Source organism: Phacochoerus africanus, chromosome 12 (assembly GCF_016906955.1).
Source record: "Phacochoerus africanus isolate WHEZ1 chromosome 12, ROS_Pafr_v1, whole genome shotgun sequence".
NCBI lineage: Eukaryota > Metazoa > Chordata > Mammalia > Artiodactyla > Suidae > Phacochoerus > Phacochoerus africanus.
Window position 1 is genome coordinate 39,309,795 of NC_062555.1, and position 23,950 is coordinate 39,333,744.

Below are 23,950 nucleotides of genomic sequence, written 5' to 3' on the forward strand. Positions count from 1 at the left end.
TAGAGAAAAGTAAGAGAGGGGAATTCCCATCGTGGCTCAGCAGAAACAAATGTGGCTAGCATCCGTGAGGACGCAGGTTCGATCCCTGGCCTTGCTCAGTGGGTCAAGGATCTGGTGTTGCCATGAGCTGTGGGGTAGGTTGCAGACGTGGTTCGGATCTGGCATTGCTGTGGTTGTGACGTAGGCCAGCGGCTATAGCTCCAATTTGACCCCTAGCTTGGGAACCTCTATATGCTGTGGGTGCGGCCCTAAAAAGACCAAAAAAAAAAAAAAAGAAAAAAGAAAGGGAAGTAAGAGAACTAGAGGAGAGAGCTGGGAGGCACGAGGTAGCTGTTCTGACCTCTGATGTGACCCCCCGATCAGCAGCCCCTGTGGACCCTCTGCACCAGAGGGAGCCACTCTTCCTTGTTCTCATCTCCACCTTCTCACCAGTACACTGAGGGCTGCATCCCTCCAGTGCCCACCTGTCTCTTCAGGTCCACGTCCATATTTCCAGTGTATCTTGCAGCAGGACCATCTTGGGCATCACACACTCAACAGGTCAAACCCTGCCGCATGACCTTCTTTCCTAAATCTCCTCCTCATCCCTGTCCGTCCATCTTTCATCTGAAGACCTCCTCTTGAGCCAATTAGTACCTACAGCTATCAAAGTGTTTATTCCAGACACAGACTCCTCACTAGTTTCTCTCTCAGACTAGTCAACCCATCTTTTGTACTGTCACCAGAATTGGTCTTCCAAAATATAGACTGTCTCAACCCATCCTGAATCTGCCAGTGGATCCCTTTTCTTAATAAAGTGCAAATCCTTTGCCTTAAAAAACAAGATCGGAGTTCCCGTCGTGGCTCAGTGGTTAATGAATCCCACAAGGAACCATGAGGTTGAGGGTTCGATCCCTGGCCTTGCTCAGTGGGTTAAGGATCTGGCATTGCTGTGAGCTGTGGTGTAGGTCACAGATGCGGCTCAGTCGGATCTGGGTTGCTGTGGCTGTGGTGTAGGCCGGCAGCTACAGCTCTGATTAGACCCCAGCCTGAGAACCTCCATATGCCGTGGGTGCAGCCCTAGAAAAAGACAAAAAAAAAAAATAATAATAATAAAATAAAAGTCCACAACCAACTAGCCTCACCTAACTGTCTGACCCTTGCTGTCCCACGGAAACAAGGGTGGAAATGTTTAGAAAAAACAGGGTCCTCCAGTCTGTCCTGACTTCCTTTACAGGCCCTCTCCCATCCTCCAATCCAAACTTTCAGCTTCAACCACACTGTGGTCCTTGTAGATTTTTCTATTACTCAGAACTTTCCTAAGTTCATCCAGTCTGGTGAGCATTTAATAAGGTCTCTGAGGAGTTCCCCTGTGGCCTAGTGGTTAAGGATTTGGCATTGTCACTGCTATGGCTTGGGTTCCATTGCTGGCCCAGGAACTTCTGCATGCTGCAGTCATGGCCAAAAAAAAAAAAAAAGAAAATGAAAAAGATCTCTCAAAGTGACTAGTCTCACAGACTAAAGCGGAAATTTCTCTTTACTTAAAATTTTAAATCAGATTTGGATGTAGTTCGAAGTTCTGGAGTATTACAGTTAATGGTTCTTCAGAAATACTCATGAAGTCTGGTCAGAAACTGTTATGATATTCTTGTTGGGATTCCTTTTTAAAAGGTTATTTCTGAGATAACTGTAAAACATAACAATAATGCATTAACTATTGATAATTTTAGATCCTCAATTCCTAAAGATGGGGTGAGGCCAATTAATGTTATTCAAACCAAGGAAAGAGCTTAGAAATACTTAGAAAATTCACCATCACCCCTTACCCAGTTTTTCTAGTTCATTTCTGGAAACAGCTGGACATAAGCCTATAGCGCACAGTTCCACAAAAGTTGAGACATAGCACATTTAGTTTCTTACAAAAATGAGGAAAGAGACTGGGAGGTCAAATTGCAAAATCAAACTCAAGAAATAAGCAAAAAAAACTACCAATGAAAATACTTCTAAAAGAAATATTTCTCTAGTTAAAAAAAAATGTTTGCTAAATTTGGATATCATTTTGGATCAAGTTCATCCCTGGACTTTGCTGTTTTCCTTATAATGTTTTTAGTATTACAGTGTAGATGAAAAAGACCTATACAAAACTGAAACCAGAGTTAATGGGTGTCAACGTTTAAAGAGGAAAAAGTCACAGTGAACTGGTGATGACTCAGATTCTTTACCTGCTTAATCATCAGGAGCTCTTTGAGTTTTGAGTCAGCCTTTAGACATTAAAACAATTACAGTTCTGGCTCCACCAGAACTTCCAAGGAAATAAGGTCAATCCATCAAGACCAATGAGAGTTTTTCCAAAAAGATAAAGTTGCCCATGACTTTGTGAGGCTACTTTTTATAATTGCTGAAGTGGGACTTCAGGGAACATGTTTACTCTCCAGTAGGATAACAGTTTCTGTGTGTGTGTGTGTGTGTGTGTGTATTTGTCTTTCGTCCTTTTAGGGCCACACCCATGGCATAGGGAGGTTCCCAGGCTAGGGGTCTCATCAGAGCAGTTGCCGCTGGCCTACGCCAGAGCCACAGCAGTGTGGGATCTGAGCTGTGTCTGCAACCTACACCACAGCTCATGGCAGTGCTGGATCCTTAACCCACCAAGTGAGGCCAGGGATTGAACCAGTAACCTCATGGTTCCCAGTCGGATTTGTTTCTGTTGCACCACGACGGGAACTCCAGTTTGTGTATATATTTTTAACTCTTCCCTTTGAAATCAGAACATTAATAAAAGTTTCCTAAGGATGAGTTTTAGAGTCCAAAGCAAAGCAAAGAGCTGGCAAGTATCCAGGCTATTTGTTCCAAGAACTGTAAATTCAGGGGACAAAGCAGATTCCTCTCTATTCCTGAATTTCTCTGGTCTGGCTCTTGGCAACATTAATTTGAAAATGACCAGCTTCTCCATTTCTCTTGAGGCTATAATGGAACCCACTTAAGAAAGCAAATGAAAGTTAATTTTTTTCCTTCAAGTAGGTTTGTTTCATAATCTTAAAAAACTTTCTATTGTAAAAACAACAGCTTCTTTTGGAAAAATAGAATAGGTACAATTGCTTAGCAGTTTGACACTTCTTTCCAGTTTTTTGATCTCTGCCAAGCTTTTCATGTAGCTGAGATCATTGTATACATGCAATTTATACCTGGCTCATTGAGCTATGACGTGAGCATGTTCTGACTGTCATTAAGCACATAGATACAACTGTAAAGGTTACCTAATAATTCACTTTAAGAACATACCATCATTTAATAAATCACTCTCATTTGTAAATGAACCCTTAGAATGCTTCCAGGTTTTTATTATAAATAATATGTTAATGTTTAATCATTAAGCTTTCTCTGAATTTCAGATATCTACAAATGGTATGGTTAGAAGTGGAAATTCCAGGACAAAGGATATGGCAGTTTCTAAGCATCTCACATGTACCTTGCTTTCATCATTTCTAATTTGCAGTGCTACCAACCGTGTATAACGGTTTTTCCCTCACGACACCTTTATAATTAACCATGTTTGCTTTCTAATCTTAACTATGTTGATAAAAGAAAATGGTATCTTAAGGATTGAATTGACTTTTTTTTTATCACTTGTAAAGTTGAAAAGGCTTTATATACTGTTTACTGTCTGCATTTCCATTCATTGTAGAATGTGCACCTGTCCATTTATCTGCTGGGTTTTACTATGTGTGCTTTTTTCTTTTAAGATGGATTACATATGTTCTTTATATATTAAGGATATTAATTCTTTGTCATAGCTGTTGAAAAGGTTTTTCAAGTTCTCTCCTGTTAAACTGTAATCATTAAAGTTTCCTTTGTGCCTCAGCAGAAATGAATCCAACTAGTATCCATGAGGATGTGGGTTCGATCCCTGGCCTCATTCAGTGGGTTAACAATCTGGTGCTGCCATGAGCTGTGGTGTAGGTGGCAGACACAGCTTGGATCCGAGTTGCTGTGCTGTAGTGTAGGCCAACAGCTGTAGGTCTGAATTGACCCCTAGCCCAGGAACTTCCATATGCCACATGTGCTGCCCTAAAAAGCAAAAAAAAAAAAAAAAGTAAGTCATTAACTCTATAGATTTTTTTTTTAACTTTGTTTCATTCATTGCATCTAAATTTAGAAAGGTCTTTCTCATCAAGACATATATAATTAAATTTTCTTTAAATTTTTGATGAATTAATTTTTAAAATATTAGTGCTTTAAATCACATATTAAAGCACTGCTCTCTCTACCAAATAAATTTTCCTAGCATTGTATGCAGAACAGTTATTTCTAACCAAGTTCTATCTAAAGTTGATCATTTTATTTGGTTGTACTTCTAGCTTAAGACATTAGCCTTCTAGCAGTACCTGGTTGCCCTCCCTCTTTCCAAAGCCTTGTGTGATCTTGTAGTTACTGGAGTGTACTCCTCCATCCCTGACTTTGGGCTGTGTGACTTGCTCTGATGAATGCCATTGTGAATAGAAGTGATCCTGTGTCAGTCCTGCAGGTTCCCCCTTGCCCTCTTGAACCTCTGTGATCACCCATCAACTGCTTCTCCTTCAGCCCCCACACAGAAATGGAGCAGTCCAAGTGCCCTGCAGATGTGCAGTGTGTACAGTCAACCCAGCCAGAGCTGGATGAAGCACAGCTGCCCAGCTTTGCTCCACTTAGACCAGCTAACCTCCCAACCAACTTGTACATGTGTAAGAAATACACTCTTGTTGGCTATTGCCATTGGTAGGATTGGTAGGTTGTTGATAGGATTTTGGCAGGAAGAGAGAAGTGGATATTCCAAACAATAGAAAGAACAAAGGAAAAGAATGGGAAAGACATTTTGGACACCTGCATGCAGAGACAGAAGATGACCAGATATGCAATAGTTGCTTGGGATCAAAACACAAACAAACAAAAAAAAGAACCACTGGTAAAAAAGAAACAAAAAAAACAAGCCCAGACTCAACTCAGATACATACTTGATTGACAAGCCCTCATGGCAGAAATTTGTATGTATGTTTTTCACCCAAACCTCAAGCTTAAACACAGGCTGCATCCACCCAAGAAGTAAAAAGGAAAAAAAACATTAAAAAAATTTTACCTGTCTCACTAAAAAAAAAATTTAAGGGGAAAATATATGCAAAGTTTGAGTTTTCCTGAATATAGTTTTTAAAGGTTTTCTTCTTTTATTTAACTACATATACACACACAAAAGAAAATTATACTCCAGGATTTTGCACAAAGCAGACAACCCAAGTATTCACCCTAAACTCTTACCTTCTGTTGAAATCAACCTGGATAGAATGATCAATGACGAGGTCAGCGGGACAGACAGGGTTTATTTTCTCTGGATTTCCTCCTAACTTTTTCACAGCATCACGCATGGCAGCAAAGTCAACCACAGCTGGCACACCGCTGAGAAAACAGAATTAAGCCGGAAATAAATCTCTAAAACATGTGTCATGAATTTTCTTCAGCTTTTACCTGATAATACTGATAAATATTGATAATACTGGCAATGGGCCTTTCTCTTCAGTGGGGCTAACAACGGATGAGTTAGAAAAGTGAAAGTTTCTCAATACATTTTCCTGAGCAGAAATACTATCAGCAATAAATGCCACAACCAAGTGATATTTCTACAGGCAGTTTTATCCCTGCAGTAAAGTTAACAACCAGTACAGTCTAAACAGAGAAACTGTGCAAAGACTCTGGACCTTTTTCTGCCATCACTGTTCCCCGTTCCCATGGAGGGGTGACAAAGACCTGGACGAGATACTTGGATCACACCCTTCAACTTCAAACCCAGTTTAAAAGAATGGATCTAATTCAGAAAAGTAGGCTGTAAATCAAATTTAGACTAAGTGAATCCTTTCTGTTATATTGGACAATAAAATGTGGGTGATTTTATCTTGAAAAATGAAATTTGGTCTCCAGAAGGAATACAGTAACATGATTTGAAAATGAAAAGGTACAGACCTACAGACCAATTGAACAGAATAGAGAACCCAGAAATAAACCCAGACACCTATGGTCAATTCATCTTTGACAAAGGAGGCAAGAGCATAAAATGGGAAAAAGTCTTTTTAGTAACTGTTGCTGGGAAACCTGGACAGCTGCATGTAAATCAGTGAAACTAGAACACAGCCTCACACCATGCAAGAAAATAAACTCAAAATGGCTTAAAGACTTATATATAAGACAAGACACCATCAAACTCTTGGAAGAGAACACAAGCAAAACATTCGCTGACGTCAGCCTTACAAATGTTTTCTCAGGTCAGTCTCCCAAAGCAAAAGAAACAAAAGCAAAAATAAACCAGTGGGACCTAATCAAACTGAAAAGCTTTTGCATAGCAAAGGAAACCAAAAAGAAAACAAAAAGATAACTTACAGAATGGGAGAAAGTAGTTTCAAATGATGCAACTGACAAGGGCCTAATCTCTAAAATATAAGAACAACTTATACAACTCAACAGCAAAAAAGCCAACAACCCAATGGAAAAGTGAGCAAAAGACCTGAATAGACATTTCTCCAAGGATGACATAAAGATGGCCAACAAGCACATGAAAAAATGCTCAACATCACTGATCATTAGAGAAATGCAAATCAAAACTACCATGAGATACCACCTCACACCAGTCGGAATGGCCATCCTTAATAAGTCCACAGATAACAAATGCTGGAGGGGGTGTAGACAAAAGGGATCCTCCTCCACTGCTGGTGGGAATGTAAGCTTGTACAACCACTATGGAGAACAGTATGGAGATACTTTAGAAAACTATACCTAGAACTACCATATGACCCAGCAATCCCACTCTGGGGGATATACCTGGACAAAACTTGCCTTGGAAAAGATACATGCACCTGCATGTTCATTGCAGCACTATTCACAATAGCCAAGACAAGGAAACAACCTAAATGTCCATTGACAGATAAATGGATTAAGATGTGGTATATATTCACAATGTAAAACTACTCAGCCATAAAGAAGAACAAAATAATGCTATTTGCAGCAGCATGGATGGAACTAGAGACTCTCATCCTGTGTGAAGTAAGTCAGAAAGAGAAAGACAAATACCTTACGATATCGCTTATATCTGGAATCTAATGTACAGCACAGATGAACCTTTCCACAGAAAAGAAACTCATGGACTTGGAGAATAGACTTGTGGTTGCTGTGGGGGAGGAGGAGAGAGTGGGAGGGACTGGGAGCTTGGGGTTAATAGATGCAAACTATTGCCTTTGTAATGGATTAGCAATGAGATCCTGCTGTATAGCTCTTGGAACTATGTCTAGTCACTTACTATGGAGCATGATAATGTGAGAAAATAGAATATGTACATGTATGTGTAACTGGGTCACCGTGCTGTATAGTATAAAAAAATTAATAATACATCGGGGAAATTAAAAAAATAAGTAAATAAAAGACATTGAAAATGTAGTGTCTCAAAATGAGGCTGTGATGGGGAGCAGGTCCTGGGACAAGCAAGATGTGAGCAGAGGCCTAAGAGCAGCACATGGGGCCTGGTGACCTCCATGTCCCCCCTCAAGTGAGCCACATTCAAGGACAGTGGTTTGAAATCTGGCTCCCTGGGGGAGAGGACAGAGGGGAGAAAGATTCCAAGATAGCTCTACTCCATGCTGTTTCTTTCAACTCTCGCTAGTGTACTTGGGACTCAGATCTTCAGGACCAAGGACAGTGACCTTTGGCATTGGAAAAACTGGTGTGAGTACCATTCCGACTTGCCTTGAGGTTCTCTCCTGCTGTCTGGGATGACCGCCCCCTTTTGCTCTCAAAGGTCTCTAGATGTTGGGTGAAAAATTTTATAGTCACTGACTTTGTTTTTGCTTTTGTTCTTAAAAAGCTTTCTCTAGAGGGTGACAGGGGAGGCAGAGAAGAAGAGAGTGAAGGGACATTAGGCTCACGTAAAGTCCTGCAGGATGACTCGGGCAGGCTTAAACGGTACTTCTATGTTCTCATGCTGCAACACATTCCAATTCAGGATATTTTCCACGTCATCTTTCTTCACCAAAAATTGATCACAGTTCCTAATGGCTGCCTCCAGGAGAACTCTGATAGAAAAAGGTAAGCGTCCTAGGAGTAAAGGGGAAAGCATCAGGAAACAAACAAACAAATACCATGAGACATCTCATTATAAGAGCTCTTTAAAGCCAGTCTCTATACATACTTGACACAAAGCATCATGCTATTCTTCCAATAGATAAAGGGGGTGAATTTAAACTGATCTCAAAAGTTTAAAATATAAGGATATTGAGAGTTCCCATTGTGGCTCAGTGGTTAATGAACCTGACTAGGATCCATGAGGACACAGGTTTGATCCCTGCCTCCCTCTGTGGGTTAAGGATCCTGCATTGTCACGAGCTGTAGTGTAGGTGGCAGATGCGGCTCGGATCTGGCGTTGCCATGGCTCTGGCATAGGCAGGTAGCAACAGCTTCAATTAGACCCCTAGCCTGGGAACCTCCATATGCCACAGGTGTGGCCCTAAAAAGACAAAAGACAAAAAATAAAATAAAATAAAATATAAGGATATTGAATGGATTTAGGAGTATTTTCTTTCTTTCTTTCTTTCTTTTTTGTCTTTTTTGTCTTTTCCAGGGCCACACCCACAGCATATGGAGGTTCCCAAGCTAGGGGTCTAATTTAAGAAATGAGAAAATAACCCCTTTACAATTATGATAATTAAAATCAAAGAATAGTCATATACATCTTTCAAAGGATATAGGATGGTCATTGGTAACTGGGGTTTCTAGGATAAAACAATGGTAATTCACAAGAAAAGCTATTTTTTACAAAAGAAATGGTCCATCCTGATACATGAGAATTATTCACCAGTAATATCCAGAAAAGGCAAAAGTACAAAGGTAGAAAGTCATGGAGTTGGGGAAAAAAAAATACGTGTTTTTGTTTTTCTTCTTATACCTACATAGTAGTTATTTAATCATGTCATCAACCCTCTCTGGGACTCAGCTTCCTCAGGACTTGTTATATTTTAAAACGTAACCCGACAGGATTGTTATTCGGGTTAAATAATATATATGTACAAACGCTCTCTATACTAAGTGTTATGTAAATGCTACATGTATGTAGTTATTATTACCTACTTGGAAGGGAGCAGTGTGAGAAGGGTGTGTGTGCATATTCCTGTGCCTAATCTAAGACCATTCAGCACTTGTCCACTATCTCCTCCCAACTCTTCTGAAGGCTAATTTATTATGTGGCTTATTTATTATGCAGATGATATTCCAACAGCTGTCAGAGCATTTGCATCACAGAGCCATGTACCTACCATATCTTGAATCTTCCAATTTATTCAAATTAAAGAATTTCTTTCCTGGTTGTGCAGGATCCAGAGGCTCAGCAAGGTGTGCAAATGGGTTGCTCATGGTTCCTGATGGCCACGTGTCCCTGAAAAGGCCAGAGAACATTTAATTTTGGCTCTCAAAGCTGGACCTCATTTATTCCAATGAGCGTCTGCCCTTTTTGCAGTTATGGTACACGGTTATGTCAAGAAATCATTTGTTATCTTTTCAGAGTAGGTGGAAGGTAGGACAGAAATGAGTACAAAAATGACACCCTTGTGGAAACGAGTGTTTGCCTCTCAAGAGAGCATACAATCCCAAACTTCTTTTGTCTTATTTCTACAACTTTCCAGCATTCTTCTGCTGATGAGACATGAGGAAGAAGGGGAAATGAAGGATGTGTCGCATAGTAAATCTCAAACATATGAACTGACCTCTGAGCTGGACTCATGTTTTTGTTGACTGGAGGCAAGATGTCCTCAGAGCAGGTGACATTGTGCATTTGTATAAAACTCCAACTTTGGAAAAAGGGACTGGAAAGCAGTGGCTTTCTGTTATAAGGGTCTCTGCAGCCTCTGACACACTTCTGCATATGGTAGCAAGAGTGTGTTCACATCAGGGAATCTTTAAGTTACGCCATGGTGGCTTAAAGGCCCAAAATCCCCAGTTGTGTTTGGAGAGGACCCTCTACCCCACCTCTTTGCAGAACGTCTGTATCTTTTTATAAATTATAAGTGGCGAACAAGAAAGGGCACTGTTCCTGGCCACCACCACAGAGATAAACAGTTATTTCAAATAGTTATACAACTTCAGAGCAAAGCAAAGCAGTTGGAGATGGGAGTTGGAAGACTTGCTTTCTAGTCCTGCCCCTTGGACAAAAATCTTTAATCAATCCATTCACCAACAGTCTTTTTTTTTTTTTTTTTTAATATTTTATTGAAGTCTAGTTGATTTACAATGTTAATTTTATGGTAGAGCAAAATGATTCAGTTATACACACACAAACACACACGTTCTTTTTCATATTCTTTTCCATTATGGTTTATCAAGGATATTGAATATAGTTCTCTGGGCTATAGAGTAGGACCTTGCTTATCCATGTTTGTGTATGCTAATCCCAAACTCCTAATCTTTCCCTCCCCCACCCCACACCCTTGGCAACCACAAGTCTGCTCTCTTTGTGAATCTATTTTTGTCTTGTAGATATCCTGATTTGTGTCATATTTTATTAGTTTGTTTTGACTGCACCCATGGCATATGGGCCAGGGATCAAATCTGAGCTGCCACTGCAACCTATGCCACAGCTGCAGCAATGCAAGGTCCTTAACCCACTGTGCTGGGCTGAGGATTGAACTCATGCCTCTGCAGTGACCTGAGATGCTGTAGTCAGATCCTTAACCCACTGCACCACAGCAGGCACTCCTTTGTCTAGTAAAGTGCCACATATAGGAGATCTCATAATGGTATTTTCTTTGTCTTTCTGACTTATTTCACCTAGTATGGTAATCTCTAGTTGCATCCATGTTGCTGTAAATGGCATTATTTCATTCCTTTTTCATGGCTGAATAATATTTCATTGTACATATGTGCCATATCTTCTCTATCCATTTCTCTGTAATGGACATTTAGGTTGATTCTGTGTCCTGGCTATAGCAAATAGTGTTGCAATGAATATTGGGGTGTATGTATCTTTTTGAATTGTGGTTTTCTCTAGATAGATGCCCAGGAGTGGCATTCTGGATCACATGGTAGTTCTATTTTTAGTTTTTGAGGAACCCGCATACTGTTTCCCATAATGGTTGCATCAGCTTACATTTCCACCAATGGTGTAGGAGTGTGCCCTTTTCTGCACACCCTCTCCAGCATTTGTTATTTGTAGACTTATTAATGACTGGTGTGAGATGGTAACTCATTGTAGTTTTGACCTGTATTCCTCTAACAATTAGTGATAATAAGCATCTTTTCTTGGCCTATTGGTCACCCATATGTCTTCTTTGGATAAATGTCTATTTAGGTCTTCTGCCCATTTTTTGATTAGGTTATTTGTTTTTATTGCTGTTGAATTATAAAAGCTGTTAGCATATTTTGGAATTTAAGCCCTTGTCAGTTGCATCATTTTCAAATATTTTCTCCTAGTCTTTAGGTTATCTTTTCATTTTGTTTATGGTTTCCTTTGCTGTGCAAAAGCTTTTAAGTTTGATTAGGTCCCATCTGTTTATTTTTGCTTTTATTTCTATTGCCTTGGGAGACTGACCTAAGAAAACATTTATGTGGTTTATGTCAGAGAATGTTTTGCCTGTTCTCTTCTAGGAGTTTTACGGTGTCATGTCTTATATTTAAGTCTTTAAGCCATTTTGAGCTTATATTTTGTATGGTGTGAGAGTGTGTTCTGACTTCACTGATTTAAATGCAGCTGTAGCTTTCCTAACATTGCTTGCAGAAGAGACTTTTTTTCCATTGTATATTCTTGACTCCTTTGTCAAAGATTAATTGACCATAGGTGAGTGGGTTTACTTCTAGACTCTCTAGTCTCTTCCATTGATCCATCATTCTTCAACAGTCTTGATTTTAAGATAAGAACAGTAACATTCCCCTACCTCAACCAGGGCTTTGTGAGTAAAGTGTTAAATGTTTAACTTATTTTGGGGATGACTGATATGGAATGATCAACATGTTCCTATAAAATGGAAAAAAAAAAGAGTATAGTATCTTACTTGACTTATGATGGAGTTACATCCTGATAAAGTCATTGTAAATTGAGAATATTATAAACTGAAATGCACTTAATGTAGTAACCTATTGAGTATCATAGTTTAGCCTAGCTTACCTTAAATATTCTCACAATGCTTACTTACATTAGCTTATAGTTGGACACGATCATCTAACTTTGTACAAAGCCCATTTTATTTATTTATTTTTTTGTCTTTTTAGGGCCACACCCACAGCATGGCATATGGAGATTCCCAGGCTAGGGATCGTATCAGAGCTACAGCTGCTGGCCTACGCCACAGCCACAGCAACGCCAGATCTGAGCCATGTCTGCGACCTACACCACGGCTCACGGCCACGTCGGATTCTTAACCCACTGAGCAGGGCCAGGGATCAAACCCTTAACCTCATGGTTCCTACTCAGATTCGTTTCCGCTGCGCCACGACAGGAACTCCAAAAGCCCATTTTATAATGAAATGCCTCACATAATTTCTTGAATACTGTACTGAAAATGAAAAACAGAATGGCCGTCTGGGTACAGAATGGGTGTAAAGGTAGCAGTTGTTTACCCTCATGATCACATGGCCGACTGGGAGCTGCGGCTGCCACTGGCCAGCATCTCAAGAGAGACTGCACTGCACATCACCAGTCCAGGAAAATATCAAAATTCAAAATAGTTTCTACTGAATGCCAGTCGCTTTTGCACCAATGTGCTCAAAAAAATCCTATGTCAAACTACTGTGAGTAGAGAACCGTCTGTATAGAAAAACAACCATGGGGATAAAAAGTTACAAGGGTGCCTTGCCTCTACAGACATGCCTGTATCTTAAAGACACAGAAGAGACTGGTTCATTTAGGAGGGACAGAGGCCTCAAAGTCAGGACTAGGAGGAAGCCTCAGATTCCTTGTATATCCCTCCGTATGTAGTGTTTGCATTTTTAACTGTGCACAAATATAACTGTTTGAAAACTAGTGAAAAACTCAAAAGAAATACATCTGTGCTGTCTGAAGTCCAGCACCAGGTAGTTTTGGGGAGAAGTAGCTGGGCAAGGAGCAGTCCTGCCTTCCTGGAGTTACCAGTGTGGGAGGCGAAAGGATGGGCCAGGCACCTCTGAGGGGCAGGAGAGAATGCAGAGGAAAGGATGGGGCCGTCTGCCCAGCACCTGCTTTGCTAGGCATTGCTTCTTCTCCCCAGTCCCTGGTGGTTTTTGCAGGAGCTGCCATTTGGTGGGGGAGAGGGAAAGCCAATCAGCTGAAACAGAAGCTGAAAAAGAAGAAAGGCTGGCACAGGATGCTGGGGCATGTTGCAAATGTATTTATAAAAGCACATGCCCTGGACCATGTGCAAGTAGCATTACCTGGGCAACTTTCCTGTTCCCACCCGTGAGTGATGGAATCAGAACTGACTGGGGAGGGGCAGGAGTCAGTAATCTCCCAGGTGTCTCTGACACATGTGGAGTTTGAGAATCACTGCTGTCACTGTGGAGTACCAGCTGAGGAGCACTAATTCACAGAAAGCAGTGAGGTACCATGAAGAGTGTGTGATTGAGAGGGGAAAGGAATCAACTGAGATACCACCATAGTTCAGGAAGGGGCCTGACATGAGTGAGCACCACGTGGGGCCAGGCAGCCTGAGCCATGTTTGCCCATCTAAGGGCACAGTGGCCTCTTGGTTCCAGCAGAGGGCTGCAGTGCATGCAGGAATGCTGGCCCCGTGTGGCCAGGGCCAAATTTTCAAGAGAGGCTGGCAATCTGGATTTCTTTAGCAAGTCTTTTGATTTATAAATACTGGTATCTAAATTTTTCTAAACTACTGTGGGAGTCTGCAGCATGAGGGCCAAACCAAACACGCCTGTGGGTGCTATCTGACCTGTGTTTCCTAATGTTTTGGAGGAATGGTAGGAAACCGTAGAAAGAAAACTCAGGTGGGAAGCTCCAGAAGTGGTGGGAACCCCTCACTGTACTGGGTAGGGTAGGTGGTTCACATCTTTAAAAAGCCTTAAACCACTGAATCATCCCTGTCTCCATGTCAAGCTCTAAAGGGGCCAGATGCCCCAAGTTTGCCAAAATGCTGTGGTTAAACAAGTCACGAAGTTGTAGCCATATCTGCCAGAATGCAGAGAGGATGCACCATGTCAGTTTGCTTCCCTGTAGCTTAAAAATGCCCTGGGCAGAACTCTGGAAGCCTTAGCACAATTCCTGCTATGCCTCCCACCCTACAAAACCAGCTAATATGTCAGCACCGATATAGTGACCAATATGGCTCTTGCAGAAAATGGCCTAGGTATTTGCAGAAAATGGCCTAAGTAAAGCACTCTCCGTCTGCCTCCTCTTCCCCTTAGGAACTTGTTAATTGTCCAGATTCACTATATAAATGAAAGAAATTTATGGATAAGCATTGAGAACCTGCCGTATAGCACTGGGAACTATATCTAGTCACTTGCGATGGAGCATGATGGAGGAGAATGTGAGAAAAAGAATGTGTGTGTGTGTTTGTGTGTGTGTGTGTGTGTTACTGGGTCACTTTGCTGTGCAGTAGAAAATTGACAATACTGTAAACCAACTATAATGGAAGAAAATAAAAATCATTATTAAAAAAAAGAAAGAAATTTTACCTGTACAAGTTAGGAGAAGAACCAGTTACTAATTACTAAGAATCAGTGCCTGTCAGGTACTTTACACCAGCATCTATAACTCTGACAACGTCTCTGTAAATTCCAGCCTATCATTATTCTCATTTTACAGCTGAGGAAACTGCAGCTCAGAGGGATAGAAATACTTGCCTCAGGGCACATGTCCAGCAAGAGGCAGGGCTAGGTTTTGAGCTCTGGCTTTTTCCACCAGCTCCTTAGGGCTGCCTCCCTAGGTGTGGCAATTCTTGTTCTGAAGGCGGTGCTGGCTGGAGGTCACCAACCAACCCCCAGAGCTGAAAAAAGCCAGAAGACATTCATGGGCCTGAGAAATCCTCCTACAAGACTGTTTGAACACTAGAATTGCTTTTCTTTCTTTCCAGCAGGATGGTTTGAGCCAGGCATTGATTGTCACATGTCCCTTGCCACTCTTGAGCCACAGGTCAATGGAAAGCAGCAGCAGCTATGTTTTTGCAACCCCAAACTAGTTTTGCTTGGAAATTGGGAAATGATCCCCCGACCCACACATAAGCCTGGAGGGTTCTGGAAATCAGAGCCACACCACAGTTTCACTTCTTCTATCATTCTCTTTTCAAATGCGCTTAGAGGAGTTCCCAGTGCTTTAGCAAGGCCAAGAGGAAGCCCAAACAACCACATTCCAAGGAGAGTGTGAGTAGGAAGATCTTTGGCTTGGGAACAGTGTAGATCTAGGTAAAATCTAAGCATCATTAATGCTACCTAGGTCTGTCTTACCCTGGGTAGAATCCTACTCCATCCTCAACCTTGAGTATTACTGTGGGACCTGCAGACCTCAAATTATCCCAGGATCTATGATTTTGCGAGAAACCCCACCAGCTGGCCAGGGAATCCCATCTACTTCCACAGCCACAAAGCACAGACCCCATTGTTTCAATTCCTTTCTTATCTCCCACCTCCACTCCCTCTGCCTCCTTCCTGCCTTGTTTCTGTTTTATCTAATCCCCATTCAATACTAATGAAAGAGAGGAATGAACAGAGAGAATCTGGGGGGGGGGGAATGGAGTCATCCTTGTTTTTTTTTTTGTTTTTTGGAAGAGGGAAGAGTTAGTAGGCATGGAAATATGTTTGGGTTACTCCTTTTCTATTCCACACAAGAAGATGAGACTGCATGGAGGCAAATAAAAAAAGAAGAAAAGAAAAGAGATTTAAAAAAAAAAGAAAAGAAGGGGAAATGATAATATCTTTTAAGTAGAGAGGTTGCAGTTCATTCAGAACTTGTGCTTCCGTGGAGTTCCCATTGTGGCTCAGTGGTAATGAAACTGACTAGTATCCATGAAAACTTGGATTCGCTTCCTGGCCCTGCTCAGTGGGTTCAGGATCTGGCATTGCCGTGAGGTGTGGTATAGGTCACAGATGCGTCTCAGATCCTGCATTGCTGTGGCTGTGGTGCAGGCTGGCAGCTGTAGCTCCAATTTGACTCCTAGCCTGGGAACTTCCACATACCATGGGTGTGGGGGGAAAAAAAAGAGCTTGTGCTTCCTGAACACTTGTATTCAGAACGCCAGGACTGCTGACATTCATCTGGCCTCTGAATCAAGTGGGACAGGCAGACAGTTCTCCAACCAAAGAAATCCGAAAAGAGACACTTGCACTGTCTCTGAAAACTTTCACTCCATCTGTTCACATTTGGAAAGAAAAGGTCATTATTTGGTAGAGAAACAGTGTCTCTCAAAGCTAACCCATCCTGAAATACCAGCTAGGGGACTTGGCATCATCCTTAGAGGTACATTTTGTGCATGCAAGTGAAGGTGGGGGAAGGGAGTGCTGGACACCAGATTTTTAAAGTAAATCACTAAAAATACTAAATATTAGGCACAGGCAGGCAAGATCTGAGACACATGAACTATGCTCCCAGTAAAAAGGTGAAGGAAATTTAGAGCTGGGACTCCTCCCCAGCCTCAGACAGGCTTGCTGCCAACATACCCTTGGCCTCAATTCAGGACACTTGCAGGTGACTTGAAAAGGTACTTCACGTGGGTATATGTAGCATGGCATTAGGAACACCCTGATCTTAGGAGGCAATGAGATAAATTAGAGAATGGTGAGCTTTTGATAAAAGAACCTTAGATATGACTAACATTCTCCTGATGGGGAAATAAATAGAGGCCCTAAAAGAAGGTGACTGCCTGGGGTCACAGGATTAAAACTGGTAGACCCAGGAATAAAAAATAGAGCTGATTACTCCTCCAATAAAAAGCAAATTTCTAGCAGGGGGGAAAAATGCTTAAAATCCTTCATAAGTAGAGGTGGAAAAAGTACTACCTGGGCATATCACAGTTTTCCCGCACGTTTGTGAGTTAGTTCTATAATCATTCACTGAACCTTCCATGTGGTTAGAAATTCCTGAGAACTGACTGACAGCTAAACTTTGGGAAAACAACTTTGTGGTTAAGCTGTTAACAATCTGCTCTGGGTGACTAGTTGATTCCAAGAAAGGCAGAGGAGTCAGGACAAATCAATTCTATTGCGGTAAATACCAGACACACCTCCTATTGTATATATAAATGAATACAAAAAAGAAAAATACAAAGTTAAGGCATATGGATGGCCAAGAATCATGTGAAAAGATGTTCAACATCACTAATCATCAGAGAAATGCAAACCCAAACCACAGTGTTGGTGGATTTACAAATCAAAACAACAGTCTCGCACCTGTCACAATGGCTATTATGAAAAAGACCACCGATGCTGGTAAGGATGTGGGGAGGGGGAGGAGAAGAAGGGAACCTTCATCTGCTATTGGCAAAAATACCAATTGGTCCAGCTGCTGTGGAAAACAGTATGGAAGTTCTCAAAATCTAAAAATAGACCTATCGTGATTCAGCAATTCCAATGCTGGGTATGTATCCAAAGAAAATCAAAACACTAATTTGAAAAGATACATGCACTCCAGTGTTCACAGTAGCATTGTTTACAATAGCTAAGATGTGGAAGCAACCTGAGTATCCATCAACAGATGAATGGATCAAGAAGTTATGGTATATACATACACTGGAATACTACTCAGCTATAAAAAAGAATGAAAATTTTGCCTTCCATAACGACTGGACCTGGAGGGTATTGTGCTTAGTGAAGTAAGTCAGAGAAAACTGGACAGCTACATGTGAAAGAATGAAATTAGAACATTTTCTTTTCTTTCTTTCTTTATTTCTTTTTTTTAGGGCGGAACCCATGGCATGTGGAAGTTCCTAAGCTAGGGGTCGAATCCTAGCTATAGCTGCCGGCCTACACCACAGCAATGCAGGATCTGAGTCACTTCTGTGACCCACACCACAACTCACGGCAACACCAGATCCTTAACCCACTGAGCAAGGCCAGGAATCAAACCCACATCCTCATGGATACTAGTTGGGTTCGTTTCTGCTGCACCACGACAGAAACTCCTAGAAAATTTTCTAACGCCATACACAAAAATAAACTCAAAATGGTTAAAGACTTAAATGTAAGACCAGAAACCATTAAACTCCTAGAAGAAAACATGGGTGGAACACTCTTTGACATAAGTTGTAGTAATATTTTTTGGGCCTGTCTCTTAAAGCAAAGGAAACCAAAGCAAAAATAAACAAATGGGACCTAATTCCCATTTGGTTTTGCACAACAAAGGAAATCATCTACAAAATGAAAAGACAACCTAAATTGGGGAAGATTTTGCAAATGACATGACTGATAAGGGGTTAGTGAATATACAGAACATATAAACAGATCATACAGTTCAATACCAAGAAACAAACATCCCAATTTAAAAAATGAGACCTGGAAGGAACTATATGGAATCTAAAAATAAATGGAGTTCCCATTGTGGCTCAGTGGTTAACAAATCTGACTAGGAAGCATGAGGTTGCGGGTTTGATCTATGGCCTTGCTCAGTGGGTTAAGGATCCAGCGTTGCTGTGAGCTGTGGTGTAGGTTACAGACACGGCTTGGATCTGATGTTGCTGTGGCTGTGTTTGTGGCTGGCGGGTACAGCTCCAATTAGACCCCTAGCTGGAGAACCTCAATATGCCGTGGGTGTGGCCCTAAAAGACAAAGGACCAACCCCCCCCCAAAAAAAAAACTATCATTCAGAGATATAAGAATTTATTTAAATCTCTTATTATTAAAATATGTAGGTTGTTTCCAAGTATTAACATTCAAACAATGCTTGCAACCTTTTATATACACTTCTTCAAATAGGTCCTTAATCCATTTCCTTAAACTCTGAGCTTTCACTTCCTAGAAGTGGGACTGCTGGGTGAAGGGCTCTGATATCCCTATCTGGTTGCACATCACCAGACTGCTTGGGAAAGGCTGTACCAATTTCATGACCCTTCTTGGAAGCAGCCAGTAAATGGAGGTGCCTAAACCAGGCAACATAATTGTCTTTCCCCTTTGCCAAATTGAGAGATTAAAAAGCTAATCTTGAGCATTGCTCTAGTTAGTGAAGGTGAATACTTTTTCATCCCTTTGTTAGACATCTCAATTTCTTCTTCTGTAAACTGCCTGTCTGCCAGAAAAGCCAAACTGAGTGACATTAAGATGGTCTCTGGTGACCAAATGTTCTCATCTCCAAGGGGACCTCACTGAGCTATCCCTGTGGATGAGACTCTGTACTCCTGGAGAGGCAAGGACTGCCCTTGGCCTCTGTCTGATCTTGAGACTTGTAGTCTACAGAAGGGATCTCTAGAATCTGATGCAGTCTGAACCTAGTTGGTTATGGTAAGATGAGTGACTGATTGATTAGTTTATGCCATGGGCAAAACCCCAGTGGGGTCAGTAACCTGTGCTGTCACCCAGACAATTTCCAAGCCCTGGCAGCAGTCTTGCAAATGGGTTTTGTGAGGGAGACTGAGTAGAGGGCTGCCACACATCACTCTTGCTGGAAGACCACCTGAGACCATAAAACCAGCCGACAGGGATAACGCCTATTTGGCACAGCCAGATTGGTAGAGATGTTTGGAAGAGTGGACTTGAATTTAGCTAAATGCCAAGGATCAGATAAAATAAAGGTCACCTTTTCAGGTCTCATTCCAGCCTTTGGAGTCTATAAATGCAAGATTGAGCGCTTCTACTATCAGAGTTGAATCCTCTTAGATTGTCTTATGATAGAGAAAGAAGCACGAGGAGTTCCCTTCGTGGCTCAGCGGTTAACGAAACTGACTAGAATCCATGAGGATGCAGGTTCGATCCCTGGGGTTAAGGACCCCATGTTGCTGTGAGCTGCTGTGTAGGTCGAAGATGTGGCTCCAATCTGGCAATGCTGTGGCTGTGGCCAGCGGCTGTAACTCCGATTTGACCCTTAGCCTGAGAACTTCCATTTGCTGCACATATGCCCTAAAAAGCCAAAAAAAAAAAAAAAAGCATGGATCTGAACCAGTCCTACAACCAACCCCAGGCTTTCTAAGCACCAATAGGAAAGAGGAAAGAGCAGAGGAGAGGCATAACCCTGGGTAGCAGAACTCCTATCAATTACAGGGTGGGGAGAATAGGGTTTTTAGGGGAGTGGAGGATGTGCATATCACTTTACCAGGGAGTCTGTATAGTTTGAAAGAGCTTTCAGGTGATTAGTGAGAGAATCACTGCCCTATGGTATAAAGTACAGTCAACACAACCCAAATTGTTTACTTAGGATATCTAAAGATCCCCGAGAGCGGCTTTTTAAAAATCTACACAAGCAAACAACCCAAAGAGGTTTCTCCTGCATTTCATGGGGTTTACCCACCTCTCTTCCTCTCTTCTCATATTTTCTAAATATACCCTTCCTGAATTTTCCTGCCTTTCCCAACTCCAGAGTTAAAGTAGTATCAGTGCATCTCTCAGAGTTAATTCCGTTCACTGCGAAGATTAGCTGTGCTTCATTTTTTTTTGTTTGTTTGTTTAAAGAGAAGTTAACTGGTCCCAATCCCAAACTGACTGTTGTGTATCTAAACGTCCTGCTACGTATAAACAACATTTTGTCAAAAGCGAGAGTCCACGGATGTCCATGTAAATATAAACAAGATCAAGGTCAGAACCATTCAAGGCAGCAAACCACCACGGCTTGTCAACTCAGTTCTTTTTACAAAGTAGAGAGCTAGAAATATTCGTTCTTTACTTGATGCAGATGCATCTGGGAAACTGGAATAACTAAATATCTCTTTTCCCAGAGACCAAGTCACCTCTTTGATCATCTTAGCTGTTCATAAAAGTACAGAAACAACACAGAAATCTCTTAAATGTGATACTTGTAACCAAAAGAATTTGAAAGGAGAAGCCATAAGTGTAATTGTCTATTTGGGGAGAGAATGAAAGAAAGAAAAGAAGAAGAGTAGTGCAGAAGGAGGGTCATGGAGAAAGAATGGCTTTTAAACAATACAACCAAGTCCATCAACACATTTTTCTTGAGCACTAATTAATGCAAGGTGCACTTTACACCACAAAAATGAACAAGACTCGCCTTCAGAAAGCTCTGCCATCACACAATAACCTGTCTCTTTTTGCTAGATTTTTAAGTTATCAGTCTATTTTCACTTCTTCTCTCTTATCCTAGACCATTGGCCAGAATGCTTCACATGTATTCCTAGATTTCTTAAAAGAGCTGTAACAGTTTTTAAATGATTCAGTTTCATTCTGAAGAAGCCATATAGCCTTCCTGTGCCTCACTTTCCCAGTTGATGATCTAAAAAGTTCCTTCTGAGGGAAAAAATTCTATGAGATTATTTCATTCATGTACTCAATGTATATTTAATGTTAACCATCTAATATGTGCCGGGAACTGTTTTAGGCATTGGGAATGCACCCAGGAACAAAACTGACAACCCCTCTTCAGGATACTTCCATTTTAGTAAAAAGAAATAGACGAAACAAATAAATGAAGGGCAGGTGGAATGTCAGGCTGTGACCAGTTCTGTGGATACAGCAAGAGGAGGGCAGTAGGAAGGGTCCGCCTGGAAGGGTTTCAGGAGATCAAAGAGGCTTCACAAAGAGGTGAGGAGTAGAGGGCCAGCCACCGTAGAGACTCTAAGGACAAATTACAAAGTACTCTCCAAACTTTACACTTGGTCTATATCGTATGCTTCCAACATTGGGATTTAGTTTTGGTAGGAAATTAACTCAGAACATCAAAGTATTAAATTGTCAGTTAAAAAGTAGCTACTTCCTGAAATGTAACCTTTCTGTTTCCCTGAACCTCATTAAGTAACACTGGAAATTTTCAGGATGTATGATAAAAATGATCATGACTCACTTAGGAGATGTGCATAGCCCTGCCAAAGACAGTGGTCAAGCTTCGGGGAACCAGGACCAAGGCCATGACACTGTCTTATCAAGTGGCTCCTTCTTCTTTAAGGTCCCCCTATTCCAGACTCAGTAGCTAAGATGGCACAACACCATATGTAATTCCCAAAAGAGAACACTTACCTGACACATCCTTTAAGCTCATTTTAAATTAACTACAGTAACATACACTCCAAAGAACAGAAAGAGTTATTTTCTGTGGGCTAATATAATCAGAATTTCACAAAAAGTCTTCAGATTTCTAATTCCAGAGATGGACCGAGAAAAGAAAGTTCTTGTGGGGTCATGAAACATTTGTCCAGAAAGTATAGGAAGAAGCAGTTGGGAGCGGGGGCAGCAGCAGTAGTTAACAGCCTGGTCAATAACCATTATTTAAGAAGGCGGTGTAGTTTCTTCAAACTCTGAACTCATTTTGTAGACTGGTAATTAACTTCTCTAACTCAGATTTAGGAATTAAGAGTGTCACCACAAAAGGCAGGCTGTCAGGCAGCATTTCTCCCAGGGCAGCATTTCTCTCCATGAATTCACCATGTTTCTGAGGTCATCAACCCCCACCCACTTCAGCACTGCTCGGACTCAAGAATGACTCGTGCTAGTAGTGTTCCTGGAAGCTAGAGGTATAAACCCACATGTTTCTTAGTTTTCCAGAAGAAAGGCAGCTGCCGGGAGGCTGTGAGGTTCCTGTTTTCTGACCAGCACATTCTTTCCTGGTATAGCCATGTGGTTAGGAGCTGGAAAGCTGCAGTCTGACTGTCGGTGTCTTGAGAGGGAACTCAAACTCAAATTCAAGTCCATCCAACCTTAAGCCCAGCTGTAGTCTTATCTTAGTGGCCCACACGGTGGCATGGCATCTACATGCAATGGTCATTTCATTGGGTCAAAGATGTGACAAGTAACAGAGCAGCATACAACCATGATGTATCTGGTACCTGGGCCTCATTGAATTGTCTCAGAGAAGGGACTAATGTTGATTCATTCATACATTTGACATTGGTGGACACTGATTTGGCGTTGATGGGATAAAGAGAGCAGAGTCCCTCTCGCCCTTCAGTGACACAAAGACTGGTGAGGAGGTTACGACACTGCTCAGCAGTCCATGCTATATCAGTAGTGGATGGGTTGCTTATGGGGTGCCAGACACCTTATCTGCATTGTCCCTCAACAACTGTGAGAAAGGCATCACCATCCCATTTTACAGATGAGAAGACTGAGGATCGGGGAGGGTAAGTAACTTGCTAGTGCCCTGTGAATAGTAAGTGGCCAGGATGGGTGTCAAACTCAGGCCCCTGATGCCAGGACTCGCTCCCTTGCGCCATGCTGCCCCCAATAGGTGGCACAAGGAATAGCATTTTATAGTCACTCTTCATCCCAAACCCCTAATTAACTAAATGGATTAAAGAAGTTAAATCTAAAGTAAAATAAAATAAAAAAAGAGTTCCTATCTTGGCACAGCAGAAACTAATCAGACTAGGAACCATGAGGTTGTGGTTCGATCCCTGGCCTCGCTCAGTGGGTTAGGATCTGGCATTGCCCTGAGCTGTGGCACAGATCGAAGATGCGGCTCAGATCTGGCGTTGCTGTGGCTGTGGCGTAGGCCTGCAGCAATAGCTCTGATTTGACCCCTAGCCTGGGAACCTCCATATGCCACAGATGCGGCCCTAAAAAAACAAAACAAACAAAAAAGGAAGTTAAATCTCACTTTAAAATGGTCTTCAAACTCTAAGGTACATATGTGAGGACTAGATAGTCAACCTCTAATTTCCCCTAAAATATCCTTGATTTTGGCAAAATTCGTATGATAGATAACTTTTCAAGTATTGGTTGATGTCAGAAACCCATCATCACCAGGCATCACTAGCTGTTAAGATGCAACTGATTCCTTATCTGAGCAAACAGGGGTTTTATGAAACATAATTCTTAAAACCAATCAGGAGGCTGCTCTTGACCCCACCACTGTTACAGAACTGTACTGAGTCTGTCTGTGCAGCTCTTGTAGGTAATGACCACAATG

At 41.6% G+C, this 23,950-nt stretch overlaps 1 protein-coding gene across 1 annotated transcript in view; it reads right to left on the minus strand.

Annotated features, from left to right (window-relative positions):
- ACO1 (aconitase 1) overlaps positions 1–23,950 on the minus strand; it is a 64,349-nt gene that overhangs the window by 35,213 nt on the left and 5,186 nt on the right. The window contains exons 2-4 of the mRNA XM_047755544.1: positions 9,297–9,415; positions 7,914–8,082; positions 5,266–5,403 (exon numbers count right to left, since the gene is read on the minus strand). Coding sequence (XP_047611500.1) covers positions 5,266–5,403; positions 7,914–8,082; positions 9,297–9,393 — 404 coding nt within the window. The 5' untranslated portion in view covers positions 9,394–9,415. The remainder of the gene's footprint in view (positions 1–5,265; positions 5,404–7,913; positions 8,083–9,296; positions 9,416–23,950) is intronic.